This window comes from Lontra canadensis, unplaced genomic scaffold (assembly GCF_010015895.1).
Source record: "Lontra canadensis isolate GAN:19392208 unplaced genomic scaffold, GSC_riverotter_1.0 scaffold12, whole genome shotgun sequence".
In the NCBI taxonomy this organism is placed as follows: domain Eukaryota; kingdom Metazoa; phylum Chordata; class Mammalia; order Carnivora; family Mustelidae; genus Lontra; species Lontra canadensis.
This window is the reverse complement of record NW_022631006.1, coordinates 17,746,692-17,770,001: the sequence shown is the minus strand read 5'-3', so window position 1 is coordinate 17,770,001 and position 23,310 is coordinate 17,746,692. Positions and strand designations below refer to the sequence as shown.

The following is a 23,310-nucleotide window of genomic DNA, read 5'->3' as shown; positions in this document are numbered from 1 at the left end:
TCTTATCCTCCTTCTAGAGATAGTTTACATCAGAACTGTATCAGGTTCTTAAGAGTCAAATAGGATGGTGCCACAAACAAGAGAGAAGGGAACTCATTTTAGAAATTTGCCTCTGGAAAATAGAAAGTTTAATTTCAAAATTCAACAAAGCTATTTGTGGTAAGAGGTGAGAACTACAGTTTCTTTGGCCCATAAGGGATAGGATAATGGTATACATTAACCTATCTTATCCTATTCTTGAGATCTATAATGGGCAAAAAGCTTTTCCACATTAGCAGACATTTGCCTTAAAAATGGCAACTCTGCCCACAGAAAGAGTTGTTTGATTTCTGGCTGAAACAGTGAGCGGCACATTAGGGGTATTTCCTTAAAAGAGAAGTAATTAAAAAAAATTTACTCTTTCGGAAACTTTCCCAGTTGAAGTATACTGCATGGTTTCTGCAATTCCTCTTTAGCTGCATGGAAGACTACCACAGATTAGAATCCTGTCAGTGCTTCAATGTCAGCTAAACTAAACCTGGGTGGGAAATACCAACACAAAACTGTAGAAGAGTTAGCCAACATAAAAAAATGTCCACAACTGCTTAATGTGACTTCATTTACCAGGTGAATGAAATGAAAAGAAGTGGGACAGATTATGAAGGGAAATGAGTTTTCTGGAAATAGCAGAATCAGACACTTGGGGTAAAGAAGCATTTTTTAGTGTTCTAGAACATAGATTAATCAATGTCTTTTTTCTCCTTTAAGCCTATTTTCACTAATTGAAAGCAATACTCCGTTAAGGAATATTGTATTGACGTATGTGAATCTGGACATGGAGCAAAGACCCGCCAACCCCTCCCTAGCCCTCAGAAAGATCTCCGTAATTTTGAATCGGTCTTCATTACTGTTCTTCATTTGTGATTGTCCCAAGGCAAGGTTGAAGCTCACAATAATTGCCAGTTGAATCCAAATAACATCTGATTAGTTTCCTGGCTCCTAGCAATCTCTTCTATAATGCAGTGTTGTTGCCACACCAAATGGAGCTTCCGATATCGCTCACGAGATAAATGAAGGGGGTTGCCCCTCCTTCAGGGAAAAAACAAACAAACAAACAAACAAACAACATGTAAGTTCAAATCAAATAACTGCCACATCTTTACTGCCTAAATTAGTTCACACTCTTGAGATGTTCTTAGAACTGGGAGGAATCACAAGGACAGAGTTTTAAAAGGGATATTCTCCCTTCACCCCTAATCACCACAAACTTAACAGATCACTTAGCTGATGAAGCAGAAACTTACTCCTTGATTATTCAGAAAAGAGGCAAAGTATATCACAGGCATTATGAGACCCCATTTAAATGTAAGGTTTTTAACATGAAGCAGCTCTATTCCTTTTCTGGGTAGTCTAATGGGGCCTTAATGGTTTTTTGGCCTCATACAGTTTACTTAGCTTTGATTTCTAGTCTTTGTATAGGAGAGATTAAGTCCGAAGTATAACACTAAGCCCTCAAATTACATTCTGCTGCTCAGAAATATTTGCTTATTGTTGTCTTTATGACATAACAAATTTGCTGGTGATTAGCAAATATTTAAACAAAACTATTCCACATCAATTCTAAGGCAGTACAGTCCATAACACAGCTAATCTCAAATGACTAAAGTTTGGCTGTTGCAATTATGGAGAACTGTGAGATCCTCAGTCTGGAGGCACTCAAGTGCCTCAGCTGGTTGGGTATTTTCAAGTTGCCTAATGAAGTGAAAAATTCTGCTACTTCTTACCTTTCTGGAACAACTCAGATCTTATCCTCAGTCAATAACTACTTTCACCATTCAGCTATTTTCTCCCTTAATCCAAAAACTACCTCCATACTTAGACCTTCTAAGTAATTCTGAACAAAGGTTGATTAAAAACAACATAATATTCAAACATTAGGATGGCTACATCTTTAATTTTAGAGGAGGATTACCCTCACATTCTGGAGAAGCACAAAGCTGTTCAAAATTATGTGCTACATTTAGGATGGTATCATACTTAGTATTTTTAATTTGTACTTATTTTAAAATATCTCTCAATATTTAGCATTAGTTTCTGTGTTTAAAGAACTGTTACTGTCCATGTCCAATAATGGGACTAAAATGAAAAATAAATAAACCAATCTTACTTCAGGCCAGGGTCTGTTTCTCCATATTCATCCAAGTAAGGGGCTGGATAGGCACAGCCTCTGGCTTTACCTTCAACCAGGACTACTCTGCATTCTCGGATTCTGAAGGAAAAAACAACCAATTGGAAATGTTATTAACTGCAGGTATGCAAATGATAGGCACTAAATCAAAGTTAATCTAGAGAAAAGACATGGCCAATATCTGTTAGGAATTCAGTATAAAGAGAGTAAACATAGACCAACAGACTAAACTATGTTTTGTTTAAATAAAAGAGAGTGAACACTGCAATTTTTACTTAAGTATGGGAAAGGATCAGTGGATTTAGGGAATTGGGACCATTAATACTGACTGAATGTATTGAAGAGAGGAAGGAAGCTGTCCCACTTGAGCCACAGATACCCTGGAAATGATGTCCAGGGTTGTTTCTGTTGTTTCTGGACCTACAACCTAGAATGGGGAGCTTAAAAGAAGGACAGAACATCTCTTGTTCTGATAACTTTGGGCCAGAAAAAAGGTCAGCTAGGGAAGTGATAAGCCATTTCCAGTTAGAACCAGCCTCCAACAGTGCAAATTATAAAGAACTACTGTGCCACTGTGAAGTTACTTGTGTCTGTTACAGCCTAGACAGGAAGATATAAAAAGAATGTCTGTATGCACATGTACAGAAGGGCTAAGTACCAGAGAGTGACATAAAATAAACAGATGGAATAGGTAGGGGGTTTACATGCTGTAAGTTTCCTAAAAGAAAATAGGTGTTTGGGTGTGGCTTCTAAGAATTCATTCCCGCTGTTCCAGCAGATGACTACATGCAATAATTACATATTCCATAGTTAGATATTTGGGCTTACATAAACAGAAACTACATTACATAGGGAGAATGGAAAGAAAAAGCACCCATCTCCACTTTGAATTTTATTTCTCTCAGGGAACCTGTACTGTTCTTTCATAAACATTAAGTTAACTATTGTTCCACTCTCAGCCTTTTGCTGAGAGACCAGGGAAAACAATGGTTGACTGACAGCAGAAATGAAGAAAATGAATATATTCAAAGGACAACTTTGCATAGGTACTTTTTAAATGTAAGTGTGAGGACTCCAAGCCCTTTCACCACACCTGAGTGTTATACAACACCAGAGTAATCAATGCAAACTCTATCATGCTTAAAATATACCACAAACAATTGAATGTGAACGGAATCCTTTTTTCAAACTTATTTTGTAATATTCTGTAATATCTTCTCAAGTGCAATTTCATGTGAATAACAGTTCTATTAACTTCTGATAAACCATTTCCTACCAACACACTGTCCTACCATAATAGCCTCCAGATTGGATCCAGATTCCGTAAGTTCATTATGAAGCATCCAGAACACTCACTACTCACTTTAGGAAAATGCAGACTCCAGCTCCACAGTGAAGTGCATGAAAAATGCAAGCTCCAACCTCTTCCCCATTCACAATTTCTTGGCAGCAAATGTTCTGAGAACACAGTATGGCTCCACAGAAAAGACAAAGGACAGGGTGCTTTCGCTCATCATCTGCAGACCGTGGGCACCTCAAAGGGGAAGAAAACATTCAGTATGGGGGAGAAACAATAAAAGCATGATATATTCAGTTAGCAATGAATTGCGTTCATTGATGGCTGCTTTTTTTCTTTTCAGAAAGCTCTTAAACACACGAGAAAATGTTCATTGACTCATTCGTTTAGAGAGGGAGAGAGAAAGAGAGAATCCCACACAGGCTCTATGCCCAGGGTGAAGAGCAGGTTTCATGCCTAGTGCAGAGCCCAATGTAGGGACCCGTCTCACAACCCTGAGATCATGACCTGAGCTGAGATCAAGAGCTGGATGCCTAGCGGACTGAGCCACCCAGGTGCCCCAAAACACAAGAAAACATTTAATTATATGATTCCTCTTTAATAAGGACTTAACAAAAAAAAAAATCTCCTGATTAATCCATAGTAAGAAAACTTATTATTAAACATACAGTGTCCTGATAATTCCCATAGTTTGGCAATTAAATATGCCTTGAGACTGAGATACTTTTATAGAATCTAGTATTCATCTGACATGACCAATTATAGTCAACTCCCTCCTCTGGATTGGTTTCATCAAGCTTACGTCCTCAGTATTAGAGGAATATGAACTGGTTAGGTGTAAAAAACAAATTTTTTTTTATCACAAATGTGCAGCAAGGGTTCAGATACATTTTCCTGTCCATTTTGTTTAAGTATTGAGATCTTTAGGGTTAAAATAAGACTGCAGTATTAGAGTTCACACACTATCTGGGAAACAAAGCAAGTCATTAGGAAGGAAAAAGTGACAGAGTTGACTTGCTTGAACCAAGCAGTATGCTGAGATCTACCATTTTATACAGAGGCATGCTAGAGCCTTGCTGTAATGCCCCTCAAAGAGGGGTATCACTCTCTGAATTAAAGCAATAATGCTATCTTTAAAAAAAAAAAAAAAAGCTTTCTACACTCCTATCTCTGCCTTCTAATGGACATATTAGAAACATCAAGAATTCCTTTATTTGGGGAGTAATAAATAAATGCAACCAGTAAGCTGAGATCCAGTGAGGCTTAAAATGGGGTCAGAATAAAAAGCAACAAAAGAACCTCCATCTCCAATAAGGCATTAACAGTTTATTCTCTGATCCCTCATTTCTCAGGTAAGATAATAAAACCACTACTGTCTACATAGGAGCAGAAGGACTCCATGCACAGGTATTCCACTCCTGTCTCTGGGAGGTGAGGAGACTATTTTCACTTCCAGAGGGAAGAACACAATTTTAGCTCTTTTTGGATAAAGCCAAAATCTTTCACTTAGTGCAGGATGGCCGAGTCCTATCACTAATATCCTATAGAGGAAAAAAGGGGTGATACCTAAAGTATAGTAACTGGGCAGCTTACCCTCCTACAGTAGAAATGGCTCAGTCTTAATGGAAACTGATGGTGACAAAGAACTGGAAGAGATCATAAGATTTATTTTCACTTTACTTAAAACCAGTATGTCGTATCATCCAGAGGGATCTTCACTGTGATTAGTGACTAACACTCTCCTCAGATCCTTCTAAGAGCCAACAGTGATACTCCTTAACACTGGGATTCACCTATTCACTGGGATTCTGTGATAGCAATACAGCCCTAAGATTAGGAGAATCACTGCATTTGGAGCTGGATGCAATTTCTGAAACCACCTAGCTCATGTTTTAAGGGCTGAGAGGTGAATGGCTCAGCCATTTTTTAGGTGGTTGAACCTAATCTGCATGGGACAAACAGCAAGGGAAGTAAAACCAAGATCAATTCTATCTAGCACAAGAGGTGGGAGTATGGGCTGCCCAAGCCCCTGCTGGGCTCATTAAAGTCCCTGGCTTCAGGGCTCAAAGTAACGGTTGTAACAGAATGGGACAATTTCCCTAATCATTTTGGAGATCAGTGATTCTCAGAGGCTACATAAGGGCTCTTCAAACCCTCAAAATTATAATCAACTGCAATCCCTTTCTTTGCTCCTTCAAATGACAGCAAGTTATTTAACATATGACTAAGGACTACAATAGTCACTTTGTACGCCAAGGCAGTTCATTAGAATTATTAACTGGTATCCTTGAAACAAAATTTAAGAGTTCTTTGTGTTTTCTGAGAGCTCTAATTAAATCTGTTAAGAAGTCTGGCTGCTGTACAATGCTTACTTAATATTATAGAACTCCTAACTGAGCTTTGGAATTCCTGCCATTTGCAAAACAAGATGCTATATTACCATGCGTCATCAATAAAGTCTTGACTAGGCTTTGATTTTCAGACTGAGATTCTTGCCTTTTAATTACAAATTACTGCTAATTTCATGTCATCACTATTAATCTGGTTTGCTATGGGTGGTGGTGTGATGCCACCTGAATGTCAAGGATACATAACTGCATCAATAGTAATTCTGGCCTATTATTTTTAAGACATGATACACTGTGATTCAAATATGAAATATTCGCATACCAATGGCTAAGGCGGACATGAATATAATTTCTCCATCCAGGGGCATTACATTGGTGGTGTGCAGCTCATGAATTTATGTTATTTGAATAACTTACATCATATTACAGCAAGGTAAGTGTGAACTGTTAATGTTATATTTTAAGGGCCTATTTAGCCAGAGAAGCAACACCTCGGTTGAACAGCCATTTTGTTGTTTATGCAGTAAAACTTAAACTGACCCTGCCCCCCCAGGGGAACTTACTTAAAAGCAAGTCTGGGAAACCAGTCACAGGTAACAAAGCCCAAATACAAGGATGGGTCAGTTTAGGTGGAGATAACAGCCCGAATGCAGGGAAGAGTTGGGTCGGGGGAGACATCGAATCAGTAGAGCACGCATACTGTCTCCCTAGCTACCAAGGAGTGTGGGCCCCGCCTTTTGGGCGCCAATTCTGACCAAGGCGATAGGCTAGTTCAAATGTCTACTATAGGGTAAATTGTAGTTCAATTGGCCATCCGTGTGTGACCTAGCATGACTGTGCAGCTTTCTCTGTGTATTACAATCTCATTCACCACCTGTGTGTGGCCAGGGTCAACCACATGGTATTTGCTCTATAAAAGTTAATCTGTGAGGCAGGGAGGGCCTGCCCTCTCTGTAAGGGGCAGCCCCGACCAATCTGTTTGACGATCGGTTTGATTCTTGATGCTTGGTGCAAAATAAAGCTTTGCTTGACCTTTGCTTTGTATCAGTCTCCCTCCTTTGACCATGGACCCATTATTGGCGGACCCAACAATATGACATTACTTTATCACATAGAATCATGTGTTTAAGCTCATGCTGTTTTCTTATAAAAGTAACTAACAGGTAATTCATATATGATATTCATAATGAGTACAATGTAACTTGTTTATTGTACTTCTTACCAGTCTTTATCATCCAGATTTTTTTTTTTTTTTGAAAGCAATCAGTGAAAGGGAAGAGGAAGATAAAGTCTGAGAAACACTGCGTTAGTGTGGTATTTATTTTGATTGAGGAGGAGGAGAACAAGTATCAAAAAAGGCTAAGGTGGTGTACTTCTCTCTCCAGCACCCAGGCTTAAAACTGAGCCACAATGCTATTACTTGTTTCGCTGTTCTAATAAGATTTCATATAAGATTTGGCTTGCACAAACAAGGATTCTTCAGTGTTATTTCAGTGAGGATGTGGTCACCTCACTCTAATGCACATATAACAGTGCTTAACGACATATGTATAAAAGATATTTCTAAGAGAACTATTTGTTTATGAAGTTGAAAACAGTTTATTTCAGCTGACAGATGTGCTGACCACAATTCTACAGTAGCACACTGTTAAAAGATACAGGAATAAGTGATGATTCTTAGAGTGTTTTTAAAAAAAAAAAAGGCTTTCTGTAGCTTTAAAAAAAAAGTTGTGGGGAGATATTCTAGAACATGGTAGAGTATCGAGCTCCGAGCTCTGGGAATTGTTTCTTCTACCAATACAACTGTTGATCTGGCAAGAACTGTCTGAAGCAACTATTTTGGGACTTGGAATCTAGGTGAACACTTAACAGCATCCATAGGAGGGCTTAACAAAGAAAGAGGCTGGTAAGTTTCAATGAATTTTGGCTTTTTGTGTTGTGACTACCACCTCCTAACTCCCAGCCCTATAGCAGGTAGCTATGGGGGTTGCTGCCCATAATTCCGGTGTGGCTTGCTGGTGCCATGATGGGTAATAGAGATGATGTCCTCAAAAATCATGGTTGTGGGTTTAGCTCTACCTGGCAGTTTACTGGAGGGCTGACAGATATTGGCCATTGTTTCAACCCCTATGGACTAAAGTGACTTTCTCTGCAGTGATGGTAGAGGGAATTTAAAGAGACAGAATATTCTTTATATTTTTTCTTCTCTTCACTTTTCTTGTTGGATACAGAAATTTAAGGAAATCTTGTCAGTTCACTGGCTGACTGCAGAGATAATGGAACAGAGACTTTAGTGGACACACAAAAAAGAACACAGTCTTTGCAAAAAACAAAAACAAAGACAAAAAAAAAACCAGTTTGGAAAAGTCACTAAAGAGACACCTGAAGCCTTTATCAAGCAACAGTGGCAATTCTTGGGAATAAGGCAGAATTTGATTTACAGAGCCACTACAATAATCAAAATGTCCCATTCTCAACAAAACTAACAGAGCTTACAAAGAAGCAGAAAAGTATGACCTATTCACAGTCAAAGCAACACTGAAAAAGTTGGAAAGGCGGCATGTTATAATTTCAAAACTTACTACACAGCCATGGTAATTAAAAGTGTGGTACTAGCATCAGGACAGACATATAGACCAATGGAATAGACTTTAGAATTTAGAAAGGAACCCAAACATCCATGACCAACTGATTTTCAACATGGGTGCCAAGATTATCCAAACTCTTAAAAAATGGTGCTGGGATAATTGGAAACCATATGAGAGAAAGAATGAAGTTGGACCTCCTGTCTTATTCCAGAAATTAACTCAAAACAAATCCACAGTCTAGGAGTACCTGGGTGGCTCAGTCAGTTAAACCTCTGCCTTCACTTCAGGTCATGATCCCAGGGTCCTGGGATCAAGTTCCGCATCAGGCTCTCTGCTCAGCGGGAAGCCTGCTTCTCCCTCTCCCACTCCCCCTGCTTGTTCTCTCTCTCTAATAAATAAAATCTCAAAAAAAAAAAACAACAACAAAAAACAAACCCACAGTCTAAACACAAAGCTAAAACTACAAAAACTATTCAAAGAAAACAAAGGGGTAAACCTTCATGACCTCAGATCTGGCAATGGATTTTTAGTTTTGACACCAAAAACACAAGAAACAAACAAAAAAATAGGTAAAATGAACTTAAAAAAAAAAAAGATTTTATTTATTTATTTGACCGAGACACAGCAAGAAAGGGAACACAATTGGGGAGTGGGAAGGAGAAGCAGGCTTCCATTGAGCAGGGAGCCCAAAGCGAGGCTCGATCCCAGGACACCGGGATCATGACCTGAGCTGAAGGGAGACGCTTAAGGAATGAGCCACCCAGGTGCCCTTAAAATTAACTATTACATATTGAAAACATTATGAAGAATGTGAAAATACAACCTATAGAATGGAAGAAAATATTTGCGAAATAAAAATCTGATAAGTGCTGAATATCCAGAATATACTGAAAGAGAACAGAAGAGGCCATCCCAAAACATGCCACTTTGGAATACTGATTATTTTGAATTAAAGTTACTTAAGAAACAGCAGGTGCAAAAAGGACACTCTGACCATCTTTTGTTCTCCTGAAAGCAGGAAATAAGTCTCCCCTGTGAAGGTATCCTCCCTACACCAGAAGCATAGAAAGTACCCTTACCACCAGAGATAGGGAATTCAAGGTCAAGAAGGCTGTATAGGGGCGCCTGGGTGGCTCAGTGGGTTAAAGCCTCTGCCTTCGGCTCAGGTCCTGATCCCGGGGTCCTGGGATCGAGCCCCGCATTGGGGTCTCTGCTCAGCGGGGAGCCTGCTTCCCCCCCTCTCTTTGCCTACTTGTGAACCCCCCCGTCAAATAAATAAAAAAAATCTTTAAAAAATTAAAAAAAAAAGGCTGTATAAACAAACTCTCTTACTCTTCATTAATTTGGTACTCCAAGCCTAAACCCCTTTGTTTTGTCAAATCTTCACAAAAAACTGTTTCTTTGACTACAAGGTATAAACCCAGTCATTTCTTTGAGTCTTGTATTTCTATGAGCTCCCACATATGCAAAATTAAACTTTTCTCCTCTTAATCTGTCTTATGTCAACTTAATTATTTGGCTAAAGAACCCAGAGGGAAGAAAGGGTTTTCCTTCCCTTCAATATAGTCTTACAACTCAACAACAAAACAGTCCAATTACAAGAAGGGTAAAGGACTTAAACAGACATTTCTCCAAAGAACATACACAAATGTCCAACAAGGCATGAAAAGATGTTTAACATCAGTGGTCATTAAGAAAATGTATATCAAACCTCAATGAGCTACCATTTTATACCCACTAGGATAGTTTTCATTTAAAAAACAGGAAACAACAAGTGTTGATAAGGATATGAAAAACAGGAGTCCACTTATATTGTTGATGGGAATATAAATTGGTATAATTATGGAAAACAGTTTAGTGGTTATTCAAAGATTTAAACACAGAATTACCATAATGACCCAGTAATTCTACTTCTAGGAATATATACCCAGGAGAAATGAAAATATATGTCCACATAGAAACTTGTACATGAATGTTAATGGTAGCATTATTCTTTTTTTTTTAATTTTTAATTTTTTGTTAACGTATAATGTATTATTAGCCCCACAGGTACAGGTCTGTGAATCGCCAGGTTTACACACTTCACAGCACTCACCATAGCACATACCCCTGCCCAATGTCCATAACCCAACCACCTCTCCCTTCCCCTCTTCCCTGGGCAACCCTCAGTTTGTTTTGTGAGATTAAGAGTCTCTTATGGTTTGTCTCTCTCCCAATCCCATCTTGTTTCATTTTTTCCATCCCTACCCCTCAAGCCTCCCACCCTGCCTCTCAAATTCTTCATATTAGGGAGATCATATGATAATTGTCTTTCTCTGATTGACTTATTTTGCTCAGCAAAATACCCTCTAATTCCATCCACATCATTGCGAAAGGCAACATTTCATTTCTTTTGATGGCTGCATAGTATTCCATTGTATATATAACCACATCTTCTTTATCCATTCATCTGTTGATGGACATCTAGGTTCTTTCCATAGTTGGGCTATTGTGGACATTGGGTAGCATTATTCTTAATAGTCAAAAGGGGGAAATAACCTAAATGCTCATCAAACATTATTAAACAGATAAACAAACTTTGGTATATACATACAATGGAATATTATTATTATTTTTAAGGTTTTATTTTTAAATAATCTCTATACCTAACATGGGGCTCAAACTCACAACCCCAAGATCAAGAGCTGCATGGTCCACTGACTAAGCCAGCCAGGCACCCCTATGGTGGAATATTAATTTAGCCAAGAAAGGACTAAATACATACTACAACTTTTTTTTTTTTAAAGATTTTATTTATTTATTTGACAGAGAGAGAGATCACAAGTAGGCAGAGAATCAGGCAGAGAGAGAGAGAGAGAGAGAGAGAGAGAAGCAGGCTCCCCGCTGAGCAAATAGCCCGATGTGGGGCTTGATCCCAGGACACCAAGATCATGACCTGAGCCGAAGGCAGCAGCTTAATCCACTGAGCCACCCAAGCACCCCTACATACTATAACTTAAATGACCTCAGAAACTATACCAAGTGAAAGAAGCCAGACACAAAAGGTCACACATTATGTGACTCCTTTTATCTGACTCCTTTTATCAGACTCCAGAGTAGGCAGATCCATAGAGACAGGAAGCAGATTACTGGTTACCAGGGGATCAGGAAAGAGGGAAAAGGGGAGTGATTACTTAGTGGATACAAGGATTTCTCTGGTGTGATGAAAAAGTTTTGAAACTAGAGAGAGGTGGTGGTTGCACAACACTGTGAATACACTAAACAGCACTGAATTGTACTCATCATTAATTTATCATCATTAATTGTTTTATGGTTCTCACCTCAATAATAAGAAAGAAACTGACAATCACTGTTATAGAGGATGTGCAGTGGTCACTTTAAAAAAAGTTTGCTAGTGGTGATACATATCAATTGCAAGCTTAAAAATTTTTTAGAAATATATTCCTTCTTACCTGAAATGAGAAGCCTGATTTAGGAGGCAGCTATAGTCATCAGGAAGCTCTATCAAACTATTTCTTTTTCTAGGGTATCTAGAAACATAATTTAAAAGACAATTTTACTTCTGAGTAAATAAGCCCATGTCAAAAATTGACCAAGTAATAGAAGGACAAGTATTTTAAAAATAACAAAAGGATCCATACTTGAAACCCACAGTAATTCCTCCTGTTGAGTACATTAAATCCAAGTTTCTTGGCCTAGAATTTCAAATCCTTTATCATCTGGTTTCCTTTCCAAACTCAAATCCCACTATTTCCTAAGACTAAATGTTTTAGCTAAATTTCCATGATAGCTAGGAAGGTAACATAAAGATGTTGTTAAGAACACAGACTTCATGACTAATACATAGGCACTCCTCATTAAATGTAGGAGGCAGAGAGAGAGAGATAGAAAGATGGAGGAACATAGAAAAAAGGACTATAAAAGTGAAAAAAAAAAAAAAAACAACCCACACCAAAAAACCCCACAGACTTCATCTGAAATCAGATAGACCTCGCTACAAATCCTAAATTCTTATACCTGACAAGTCACTGAACTTTAGCCTTTATTTCCTGGTCTGTAAATAGAGGATGGATATATTATCCTTTCTCAGTCATAAGGTATATCATCAATTTAATAACACATTTCTGAGGTGGTGGGGGGAGAAAAATATAAAGATTCGTGCTGATTTAAGAAATGTTAAATATAAATAACAGTATGGAAGAAGCTCACAGCTATTGAGAACTTAATAAGATATTGAAGTGGAATATAAAATACTTAGTACTTGATAACATGTTTGCAAATATTATTATTCATTCTTACCATACAATACAGATACAATAAAAGCCTTACACATATGCCCTGGAAACGTCATGTGAATCATGTGGAAATTCTATCCTCAAATCCCAATCACCTTAAATTCTTTGTTATTATTATTATTATTATTATTTTTATTTGAGAGAGAGGGAAAGTGGGAGAGATCACAGAGGTAGCAGACTCACTGCTGAGCGGGGAGACCCTGATGTGGGGCTTGATCCTAGGACCCCGAGATCATGATCCAAGCCGAAGGCAGACACTTAACAGATGGAGCCACCCAGGTGACCCCCAGTTAACTTAAATTCTCTAATTCCTTCTATGTTCAGCTAAAAATTATCTCCTCTAAGACTAACGGTGCATCATTAAGAATATTTTACTCTTTAAATTGCTAGAGCATTAACAGTATATTCATACATATATTATTTAATTTTATGTCTTTAGTTTATGTACATAATTAGATTGTAAATTACCCACGACCAAAAAGCTGTATGTGTTAGGTCTTTAACTCTCCCAAATTATTTTAGCACCGTGCTGAGGAAATAGTAGGTGTCTAAAAGGCACACAATGAACTGAAATAAAGGAAAAACTGTGTGAGATTAACAGTTTTAAAACACGTACTCATCTTTTAAACTTTTCTCTCTATTCTCTTTTCTTGGTGATGTGAATACTACTGTATTGAAGTTATAAAAGCTGGATCAGTAATCTCTAAATCACTAAAGTTGGGTTAAGGAACAGGTAGAATATGGGGAAGGAAGTTCGAGGGGTAAGAAAGATGAGAAAAGAAGGTGGCAAATACTCATTGTGCCACAGTGTTTGGTTTAGCCATGAGAAAACAGTACTGATGTCAGCAATTAAGGTTGGGGGTCAATTCCTCTGCTTGTTTACTGATGCAATTCAACTGGAATAAAAAATTAGACACATATATAACATAAAAAGGCCTTGGAGAGGATACAAAGAAAATAAGCATGCAGTCTGGGCCCTGAGTTTACTGTTGAGTGCTTTGTAGTGCTGGCAGGCACGCATGAACACACATCTGAGAGCATATTACTAGAGCAGACTTGCAGGAGGAGGTCACATTTGAATTAGTCTTTGAGGAAGAGGTGGATTCTGATTAAGCCGTACAGTTGGGGGCTGAGGAACAGTTTTGTTGGGTAGTCTTTAAGTGTATAGATCAGAAGGGAAGGGAAAGAGGGAACGGTTCTATTTATATCTTACTCTATTCTCAAAAGGAAAAAAGTGGAGTGTTGTAATACTGTTACTATTTTTTGATTTTAATAAACTGGCAGCTCCAAAATGCCATCTCCCCCTGTGCCTTTTAATAAGTATGTTAGAGCTTAACGAAGAGGAGCTGGTGGAATGAAAATTTAAGAGGGAGAGGATAGCCACTCCAAGAAAAAAATCAGTTGTAGGAAGAATCCAATTCCTGGCAAAGACTTAAAAGAAACATAGGGAAACAATGTACTGAGTGAGAATGAAGAAGAAAGACTGGACTGCATGTTCCACAAACCAACTACTTTTGGAAACACAACCTGTAGATGGGGGAAAGGAGTGAGAAGGAAAACCAACCTGACTACAGTGCTTTTTTGCTTCAAACAGTTTAGTAATGCAGGATCTGCACACCACCTATATGAGGAGCCAAGAGAAAAGCAAACAGGTCGTCACAACTTCAGCACAGTCTTCATCCATGAGTCACCCACTCCAAATCCTTCTGTCCCTTCTTTCCATGTCGCCTCTGTTAGTTAGACTTCTGTCTCACATCTTATCCCTTGGCTTTTCTTTCCTTCATTTTTGTGTCTGTTTATTTTCTCCCTTTCTTTTGTTCACCTCTTTTAAATTTAATTAATTTATTTGAAGATTTTATTTGTTTATTTGAGAGAAAGAGAGAGAGAGAGAGAGAGAGAGATAGCGAGATAGAGCACAGGCAGGAAGAAGAGGGAGAAGCAGGCTCCTGAGCAGGAGCCTGATGTGGGGTTCAATGCCAGGGCTCTAGGATCATGACCTGAGCCTAACTGACTGAGCCACCCAAATGCCCCATTCATCTTTTTTTAAAAGGGCTAATCAATCAAGGTCTTGCTAGAAAAACAGAAACCATTCTGAAGAAGGAATTTAATACCAGGAATTGGTAATAAAGATGACAGAAGGGCTGGGAACCCAACCAGGAAACAAAAAAGCAAGGCAATCCAAAGATTAGCTAATAATAGTAAGCCACCACTTCTCCCAGGCTGGAGGAACAAAAGGAAGTTGTGGTATTATTACCCCGCTGGGGTCAGTGGTGGATACTGGCAAGAAATGGCAGCTGTGGGGAAGAGTAGTACAAGGAACGGTAATCATGGTGGGACAAGTGGAAAGTCCAGCTGCCATGGCTGCTGGACCTATCTCTAACTCACTGAATGTGTGAATTAGGAATCTCCTATTTTTTTGTTAACCCACTTCAATCAAGTCTAATCAATCTAGAAGCTTAGCAAATAATTTTAATTTAAAATTTCCAAACTATATATAATGACCCAACAATGATATTTTACTCTTACAGTACCTCTGGAGGAGGGGTCTTACAGTATCCCAATATTCCTGAAAAAGTAGGAACAAATTTGTGGGTAAAGACAGGTAGCTACAGAGTGCACCGTACTCTCCTTCTGCAGAATCTGCAAGAGAATAAAAATACATTTAATAAGCACATTATTCTTACCTGGTCAACCTGTGAATAGAGTTTCTTCATTGTTTATGTTCATTTCTATACTCCATAAAACTTGGAGACAAGCCACAGTGATCCTTTCAAAACGCAAATCTGATTCATTCTCCTGATGAGGTTTCTCCAATGCCACTCCACCACAAGGCACAAAACACAAAGTCCTTATCATGGCAATAAAGGCCCTTCATAAGCTGTCCCTGGCTGCCTCTTGAACCTCATCTCTTACCACCCTCACCCTGTTCATTATGTTTCAGCTACACTCATCTTTTTATTATTCTTTGATGATGTTAAGCAAAGCTTTGCATTTAGTGTTCCTTCTGCTTAGGAATATTCTTCCTTCAACTCTCTGTCCAGTTCAACCCCATCTTTATTTCACTGTCTCTTTGCTCAATGTGTCCTCAAAGAGAAGTCTTCCATGACTATCTATGAAACGTATTATTCCAACCCAGCACTCTCTATCCCCTTGACCTGCTTTATTTTTCTTGGTAGCACTCATCACCACTTACATTTGTCTGTTTGTATACATTTAGTCTCCTCCCAATAAAAGACTTAATCTTACTCACTGTTGTATTACAGCACTGACTAGATAAATTAATACATGTTTTTCTAAATGGAAACAACAGATCTGTATGGGCAACTACTTGGAAAGTAGCCCTCCATTTACAGGTATACCATGGAGATAATTGCGGGTTTGGTTCCAGACCGCCACAAGAAAGCCAGCATTGCAGTGAAGCAAGTCAAGTGAATTTCCGGTTTCCCAGGACATATTAAAGTTATGTTTCTACTATACTGTAGTCTAATTAGTGTGCAATAGCATTAGGTCTAAAACAACAAGGTACAGACATTAATTAAAAAAATACTTTACTGCTAAAAAATGCTAACCATCATCTGAGCTTTCAGCTAGTAATAATCAATCACCACAGGTCACCCTCACAAATATAATAATGAAAAAAATTGAACTATTGCAAGAATACTCATAATGTGACACAGACATGAAGTGAGCAAATGCTGCTGGAAAAGTCGTGCTGACAGACTTGCTTACCACACACTTGCCACAAACCTCTAATTTGTATAAAACATAGTATCTGCAAAGCACAGTAAACTCATGCACAATAAAACAAGGTATGCCTATATATAGAACCATAACAAACCTAGATCAAGTAAGCCCTACTGAACTGAGTTCAAGAAAAAGCTGAGAGCCAGTAAAGCTGAGCTGTTCAGCTTAATCTCAACAGACAAAAGCACGACTCTGAACAATTCTGGTGATGCTTACAAAATATACAAATGTTCTGAATTTTACCTACACAAAGCTACAAGGAAGCCTTGTCTACTTTGATCTAGATTAAAGGCAAGTAAAGAATGGATGTGATTGTTACTCAGATATGTGTGTCCTTGGTTTGTTCCAACAGGAGTCTCCTCGCAGCAGTTTAGTTCTTTTTTAACAGTCATATGTTCAAAATTCAAATAACAGAGTATACAAAAAAGTTTTCCCTCTACTTAGCTAAAACATTCTCTTCCCTAAAGGTACCAATGTTTCTAATTTTTTGCATATCCTTTCTGTTATATTCTGTGCGCATTTTATAAGCTCAAGTACATAAACTAGACCTAGAGAGGAGCTGTGAGTAGGTTTTGCATAGTATGAGCCTAATCTCATTTTTGGTCTCACTTTTAACCTACACCACAGCAGGCGCACACATGCTAGGAGTGAGCACTGATTGAAGAGACGGAACAGACAAGTGGTTTTGCCTGTCCCCACTTAATATTTCTGAGGTTGAAGATAAGGGAAAAAATCCCTTATTTACTACTCTGAGATTTCATCTTCCTACTTACTGGTTAGCAGTTCTTCAGGTGGAGTTATTCCAAGTAAATAATGGAAAAACAATGCAGCACAGCGAAGGTAAGGGGTGATGCCATTCTTCAGTGAGGCCCACAAATACCAGCCAGGAACACCACAACCAATGCAGCTAAGAGGCAATAATTCCAGAAAAGAACAGAATAGTAATCAGACTAAAACTCTAGACACATCCTCTTTTAAAAACATTGCTAAATATTTAAATATTTTTTATCCATTTAATACAAAATATTTAATTGGCAGTAGCTTTCATCTTTAAACCTAAGTGTTTCCTAAAGAAAACCACAGATCTTGCATCTTTTACCATGTAGACTTCTAAAGCAAATAACTATTATCTTCATTTTTTTATAAGAGTAAAGATGTGTCCAACCTTGTCTCAGTCTGAGAAACAAATGGGTACCTGTTATTTCAAAAGCCCTTAACTGATTTTTAAAAACTGGAATTAAAATTGTTCAAAAGTTACTCTGCCGAACAACTGAACTAAGAGGTGGAATTATTTTTATTTTTTTAAAGATTTTATTTATTTATTTGAGAGAGAGAGAGAGAGAGAACATGAGCAGGGGGTAGGGGGCAAAGGGAGAGAGAGAGAGAGAGAAGCAGACTCCTCTTTGAGGAGGAAGCCCAGACGTGGGGCTCGATCCTATGACCAGAGCCAAAGGTAGACACCCAACCGACTGAGCCACCCAGGCGCCCCTAAGAGTTTGAATTATTAAAACAATACTCAAATAGGCTGGACTAATGGACTGCTACTCACCCATTTGTGTATTGAGAGACTTCTGCCAAGAAAGAAGATGCAGAACGAGCCTCTTCACTCTCCTCTTGAACCTGAGCAAGGGGAAGTTCTGAAAAAGAAATTCTGAAAGATAAATCTATGAATTTGCTATTCAATGTATAAATTAGACCTCAATTTTATGGTTCCAGGATAATAAACAATGTCAACTCGACGGAGGTTCTTTTCCTTGTTCTCGATCTAAATAACTGATTTTAAAGATTAAAACTGTTAAGGAAACTTTATCAGAATATTAGGTGGAGAATACATAGGGCAGAATCACATGGATGTTTAAAAAATATTTATCTCAGGGGTGCCTGGGTGGCGTAGTTGGTCAAGGGTCCAACTCCTAGTTTTGGCTCAGGTCGTGACCTCAAAAGGGGCATGAGATCGAGCCCTGGGTGGAGTGCTATATCAGGCTCTGTGCTCAGCAGGAAGTCTACTTGAGATTTTCTTTCTTTCAAATAAATAAATATTTATCTTATTGTAATATGACCAGGTAAACAAATCAGTAGTCATCTGCTCTGGGTTCCTAGGAGTCTTAGGTAACAGGTAGAAAATTCAGCCTCTAGAAAGGGAAGTACATTGCTGTCCTGACTTTATGCTCAAGCAATGAAACACATTAAAAAGAACCTTGTAAGGTAATTTTTCTCCATTAATCTGTCCTTAAGGAGGACCATCCTAAACCTTTCCAGCAATTGCTAACTCACCCAACTTACGTTAAAACTCTGGGTAAGTCACGTAAATTCTCTGAACTTTAGTTTTACTATATTAAAAGGGGGACAAAAATGCCAACCTTGTAGTTCAATGTGACAGATGGTTACAGCTCATTTGAATAGTGTTCTCTTTAAAAATGCTTTTTAAAAATATACATTAATTCATCTCAAAGACAACAACTAAAATTACCCCGAGTCTCTTACTTTGATTCTATTGCTAGTTTTTCTCCTTTCCAATTAGGATCTCTTAAGGAAATATATACTTTTCAAGTATATTTTTTATTTTTTTTAGAGGATATAAATGAGTTTTTAAAAAATATTTTATTTATTTGACAGAGAGAGAAACAGAAAGAGAGCGCAAACAGGGGAAGCAGCAGAGGGAGAAGGAAAAGCCGACTCCTTGCTGAGCAAAGAGCCCGACACGGGACTCGATCCTAGGACACTGGGATCATGACCTCAGCCAAAGCTTAACAGACTGAGTCACCCAGGCACCCCAAGAAATACACACTTTTTTAAAAAGAGGAAAACACATTATCATATTGGTATTTCCAATTTAAATATAACAGTTCAAGGGGCGCCCGGGTGGCTCAGTGGGTTAAAGCCTCTGCCTTCGGCTCAGGTCATGATCGCAGGGTCCTGGGATCGAGCCCCGCATCGGGCTCTCTGCTCAGCAGGGAGCCTGCTTCCTCCTCTCTCTCTGTCTGCTTCTCTGCCTACTTGTGATCTCTGTCAAATAAATAAATTAAAAAAAAATTTAAATATAACAGTTCAATATTTGTACATGATTGAGGTAAATTTTATATGCAATGAAATATACAAATATTAAAAATACCACTTGATGAGTTTTGACAAATGCAAACACCCATGTACAAGATTTTTTTTAGTTAATAAATTTTATTTTTTTTAAAGCAATTTTAGCTTGATTACAGAACCGAGTGGAAAGCACAGAGTTCCCATATACTCGCTGTCCCCACACATCCATCATCATTCCTGACTATTGACATCTAGTACCAGAGTGGTACATTTGTTACAATCAATGAACCTCTACTGACACATCATTATCATCCAAAGTCCACAGTTACCATTAGATTCATTCCTGGTGTTGTATATTTGACAGGTTTTCACAAATATATAATAACATGTATCCACTATTATAGCACCATACAGAGTAGTTTCACTGCCCTAAAAATCCTCTCTGCTCTGCCCATTCACACATCTCTCTCCTCTAACTTCTGGCAATCGTGGATACTTCTACAGTTTTCAAAGCTTTGCCTTTTCCAGAAGTCATATACATATAGCCCTTGAACAACACTGGGGGCGAAGGGTGCCAACCCCTGGCACAGTCAAAAACCTACCCAAACCTTTTGACACTCTAAAAACCTTACCAACAGCCTACTGTTGACTGGAAAACACATTTTGTATATGTATTTTATATATATATATATATGTGTATATATATACACACACATATATATATATGCTACATGTTGTGTATTTTGTATGTTATATACTGTATTCTTACAATAAAGTAAGCTAGAGAAAAGAAAATTTGTTAAGAAAATCATAAGAAAAAATATATTTATAGTACTATATTACATTTATTAATAAAAGAAAAACCCATATGAGTAGACCCTCTCAGTTCAAACTTGTGTCATTCAAGGATCTATTATGGTTGGAATCATACAGTATGCAGCCTTTTCAGATCTGCTTCTTTCATGAAGTATCACACATTTAAGCTTCCTCTATGCCTGTTCATTCTTTGAAGGCTTGTTTCTTTCTGCGCTGAAAAATATTCCATTGCCTGGATGTACCACAGTTTACTTATTCATTCACCCACCGAAGAACATGTGGTTGCTTCCAAATTTTGGAAATTATGAATAAAGCTGCTACGAACATCTGTGTGTAGGTTTCTGTATGGACACAGGTTTTCAGTTCATTTGGGTAGATGACTGCTACATCATATGGTAGGAGTAGTTTAGCATTGTAAGAAAGTGCCAAACTGTATCTCAAAATGGCACAGAATTCCTTTCAGCAATGAGTGAGAATTCCTGTTGCTCTACATCCTCACCAGTACTGAGCATTGTCAGTGTTTTGGATTTTAACTATTCTAATAGGTGCGTAATGATATCTCATTTTAATTTGCAATTCCCTAATGACTTGTGAATATTGAACATCTTTTCATATGCTTACCTGCCATCTGTAGATCGTATTTAGTGAGGTGTCTTTTGCTTATTTTTATCTTATTTATTATTAACATATAATGTATTATTTGTATCAGGGGTACAGGTCTGTGAATCATCAGTCTTATACAATTCACAGAACTCACCATAGCACATACCCTCCCCAATGTCCATCACCCAGCCACCCTATCTCTCCCACCAACCCTCAGTTTGTTTCCTGAGATTAAGAGTCTCTTATGGGGGGCGCTGGGGTGGCTCAGTGGGTTAAAGCCTCTGCCTTCAGCTCAGGTCATGATCCCAGGGTCCTGGGATGGAGCCCCGCATCCGGCTCTCTGCTCAGTAGGGAGACTGCTTCCTCCTCTCTCTCTCTCTCTGCTTGCCTCTCTGCCTACTTGTGATTTCTGTCAAATGCATGAATAAAATCTTAACAAAAAAAAAAAAAAAAAAAGAGTCTCTTATGGGTTGTCTCCCTCCCCGGTCCCATCTTGTTTCATTTTTATCTCCCTTCTCCCTATGAACCCCTGCCCTGCCTCTCAAATTCCTCATATCAGAGGGATCATATGATAATTGTCTTTCTCTGATTGACTTATTTTGCTTAGCATAATACCCTTTAGTTCCATCCACATCATTGCAAATGGCAAGATTTCATTTTATTGATGGCTGTGTAGTATTCCATTGTATATATATACACCACATCTTTAAAAAAAATTTTTTTTAAAGACTTTATTTATTTGTCAGGCAGAGATCAAAAGTAGGCAGAGAGGTAGGCAGAGAGAGAGGGGGAAGCAGGCTCCCCATTGAGCAGAGCGCCCCATGCCGGGCTCGATCCCAGGATTCTGAGATCATGACCTGAGCTGAAGGCAGAGGCTTAACCCACGGAGCCACCCCTTCTTCTTTATCTACTCATCTGTTGATGGACATCTAGGTTCTTTCCATAGTTTGGCTGCCGTGGACACTGCTGCTATAAACATTGGGGTGCACGTGCCCCTTGGATCACTACATTTGTATCTTTAGGGTAAATACCCAGTAGTGCGATTGCTGGGTTGTAGGGTAGCTCAATTTTCAACTTTTTGAGGAACCTTCATGCTATTTTCCAGAGTGGCTGTACCAGCTTGTATTCCCACCAACGGTGTAGGAGGGTTCCCCTTTCTCCACATCCTCTCCAACACCTGTTGTTTCCTAACTGGTTAATTTTAGACATTCTGACTGGTGTGAGGTGGTATCTCACTGTGGTTTTGATTTGTATTTCCCTGATGCCAAGTGATGTTGAGCACTTTTTCATGTGTCTTTTGGCCATTTGGATGTCTTCTTTGCAGAAATGTCTGTTCATGTCTTCTACCTATTTCTTGATTGGATTATTTGTTCTTTGGGTGTTGAGTTTGATAAGTTCTTTATAGATTTTGGAGACTAGCCCTTTATCTGATATGTCATTTGCAAATATCTTCTCTCATTCTGTCCTCTCTTGGCTTTGTTTTGTTTTCGTTGACTGTTTCCTTTGCTGTGCAAAAGGTGTTGATCTTGATGAAGTCCCAAGAGTTCATTTTTGCCCTTGCTTCCCTTGCCTTTGTTAATGTGTCTAGGAAGAAGTTGTTGTGGCTGAGGTTGAAGAGGTCACTGCCTGTGTTCTCCTCAAGGATTTTGATGGATTCCTGTCTCATGTTGAGGTTTTTCATCCATTTTGAGTCTATTTTTGTGTGTGGTGTAAGGAAATGGTCCAGTTTCATTCTTCTGCATGTGGCTGTCCAATTTTCCCAACACCATTTGTTGAAGAGACTGTCTTTTTTCCATTGGATATTCTTGCTTTGTCGAAGCTATTCCTGCTTTGTCGAAGATCAGTTGACCATACAGTTGACGGTCCATTTCTGGGCTATTTTGTTCCACTGATCTGTGTGTCTGTTTTTATGTCAGTACCACACTGTCTTGATGATTACAGATTTGTAATAGAGCTTGAAGTCTAGAATTGTGATGCTGCCAACTTTGGTTTTCTTTTTCAATATTCCTCTATTTGGGGTCTTTTCTCGTTCCATATAAATTTTAGGATTATTTGTTCCATTTCTTTGAAAAAAAATGGATGTTATTTTGATAGGGATTGCATTAAATGTGTAGATTGCTTTAGATGGCATAGACATTTTCACAATATTTGTTCTTTCAATCCATGAGCAAGGAACATTTTTCCATTTCTTTGTGTCTTCCTCAATTTCTTTCATGAGTACTTTATAGTTTTCTGAGTACAGATTCTTTGCCTCTTTGCTTAGGTTTATTCCTAAGATAACTTATCTTAAGGTTTTGGGTGTCCTTTGTTTATTTTTAATCAGGTTGTTTATTTTCTTATTGTTGAATTAACAGTTCTCTGTATATTTTATAGAACAGTTATTCAGATGTGTCTTTTGCAAATATTTTCTCTTAGTCTG

At 38.3% G+C, this 23,310-nt stretch overlaps 1 protein-coding gene across 4 annotated transcripts in view; it reads right to left on the bottom strand.

The window, feature by feature from the left end:
• Nucleotides 1-524: 524 nt before the first annotated feature.
• UBR1 (ubiquitin protein ligase E3 component n-recognin 1) overlaps nt 525-23,310 on the bottom strand; it is a 147,162-nt gene continuing 124,376 nt past the window's right edge. For 2 of the 4 annotated variants that reach the window (XM_032856700.1, XM_032856702.1), the window contains exons 40-47: nt 17,989-18,076; nt 17,213-17,346; nt 15,227-15,335; nt 14,260-14,316; nt 11,853-11,930; nt 3,531-3,701; nt 2,147-2,248; nt 525-1,068 (exon numbers count right to left, since the gene is read on the bottom strand). In XM_032856700.1, the coding sequence (XP_032712591.1) occupies nt 927-1,068; nt 2,147-2,248; nt 3,531-3,701; nt 11,853-11,930; nt 14,260-14,316; nt 15,227-15,335; nt 17,213-17,346; nt 17,989-18,076 (881 nt within the window). In that variant the 3' untranslated portion in view covers nt 525-926. Of the gene's footprint in view, nt 1,069-2,146; nt 2,249-3,530; nt 3,702-11,852; nt 11,931-12,980; nt 13,592-14,259; nt 14,317-15,226; nt 15,336-15,379; nt 15,515-17,212; nt 17,347-17,988; nt 18,077-23,310 lie in introns of those variants that run through there. The other 2 variants (XM_032856703.1, XM_032856704.1) reach the window with 2 other exon arrangements.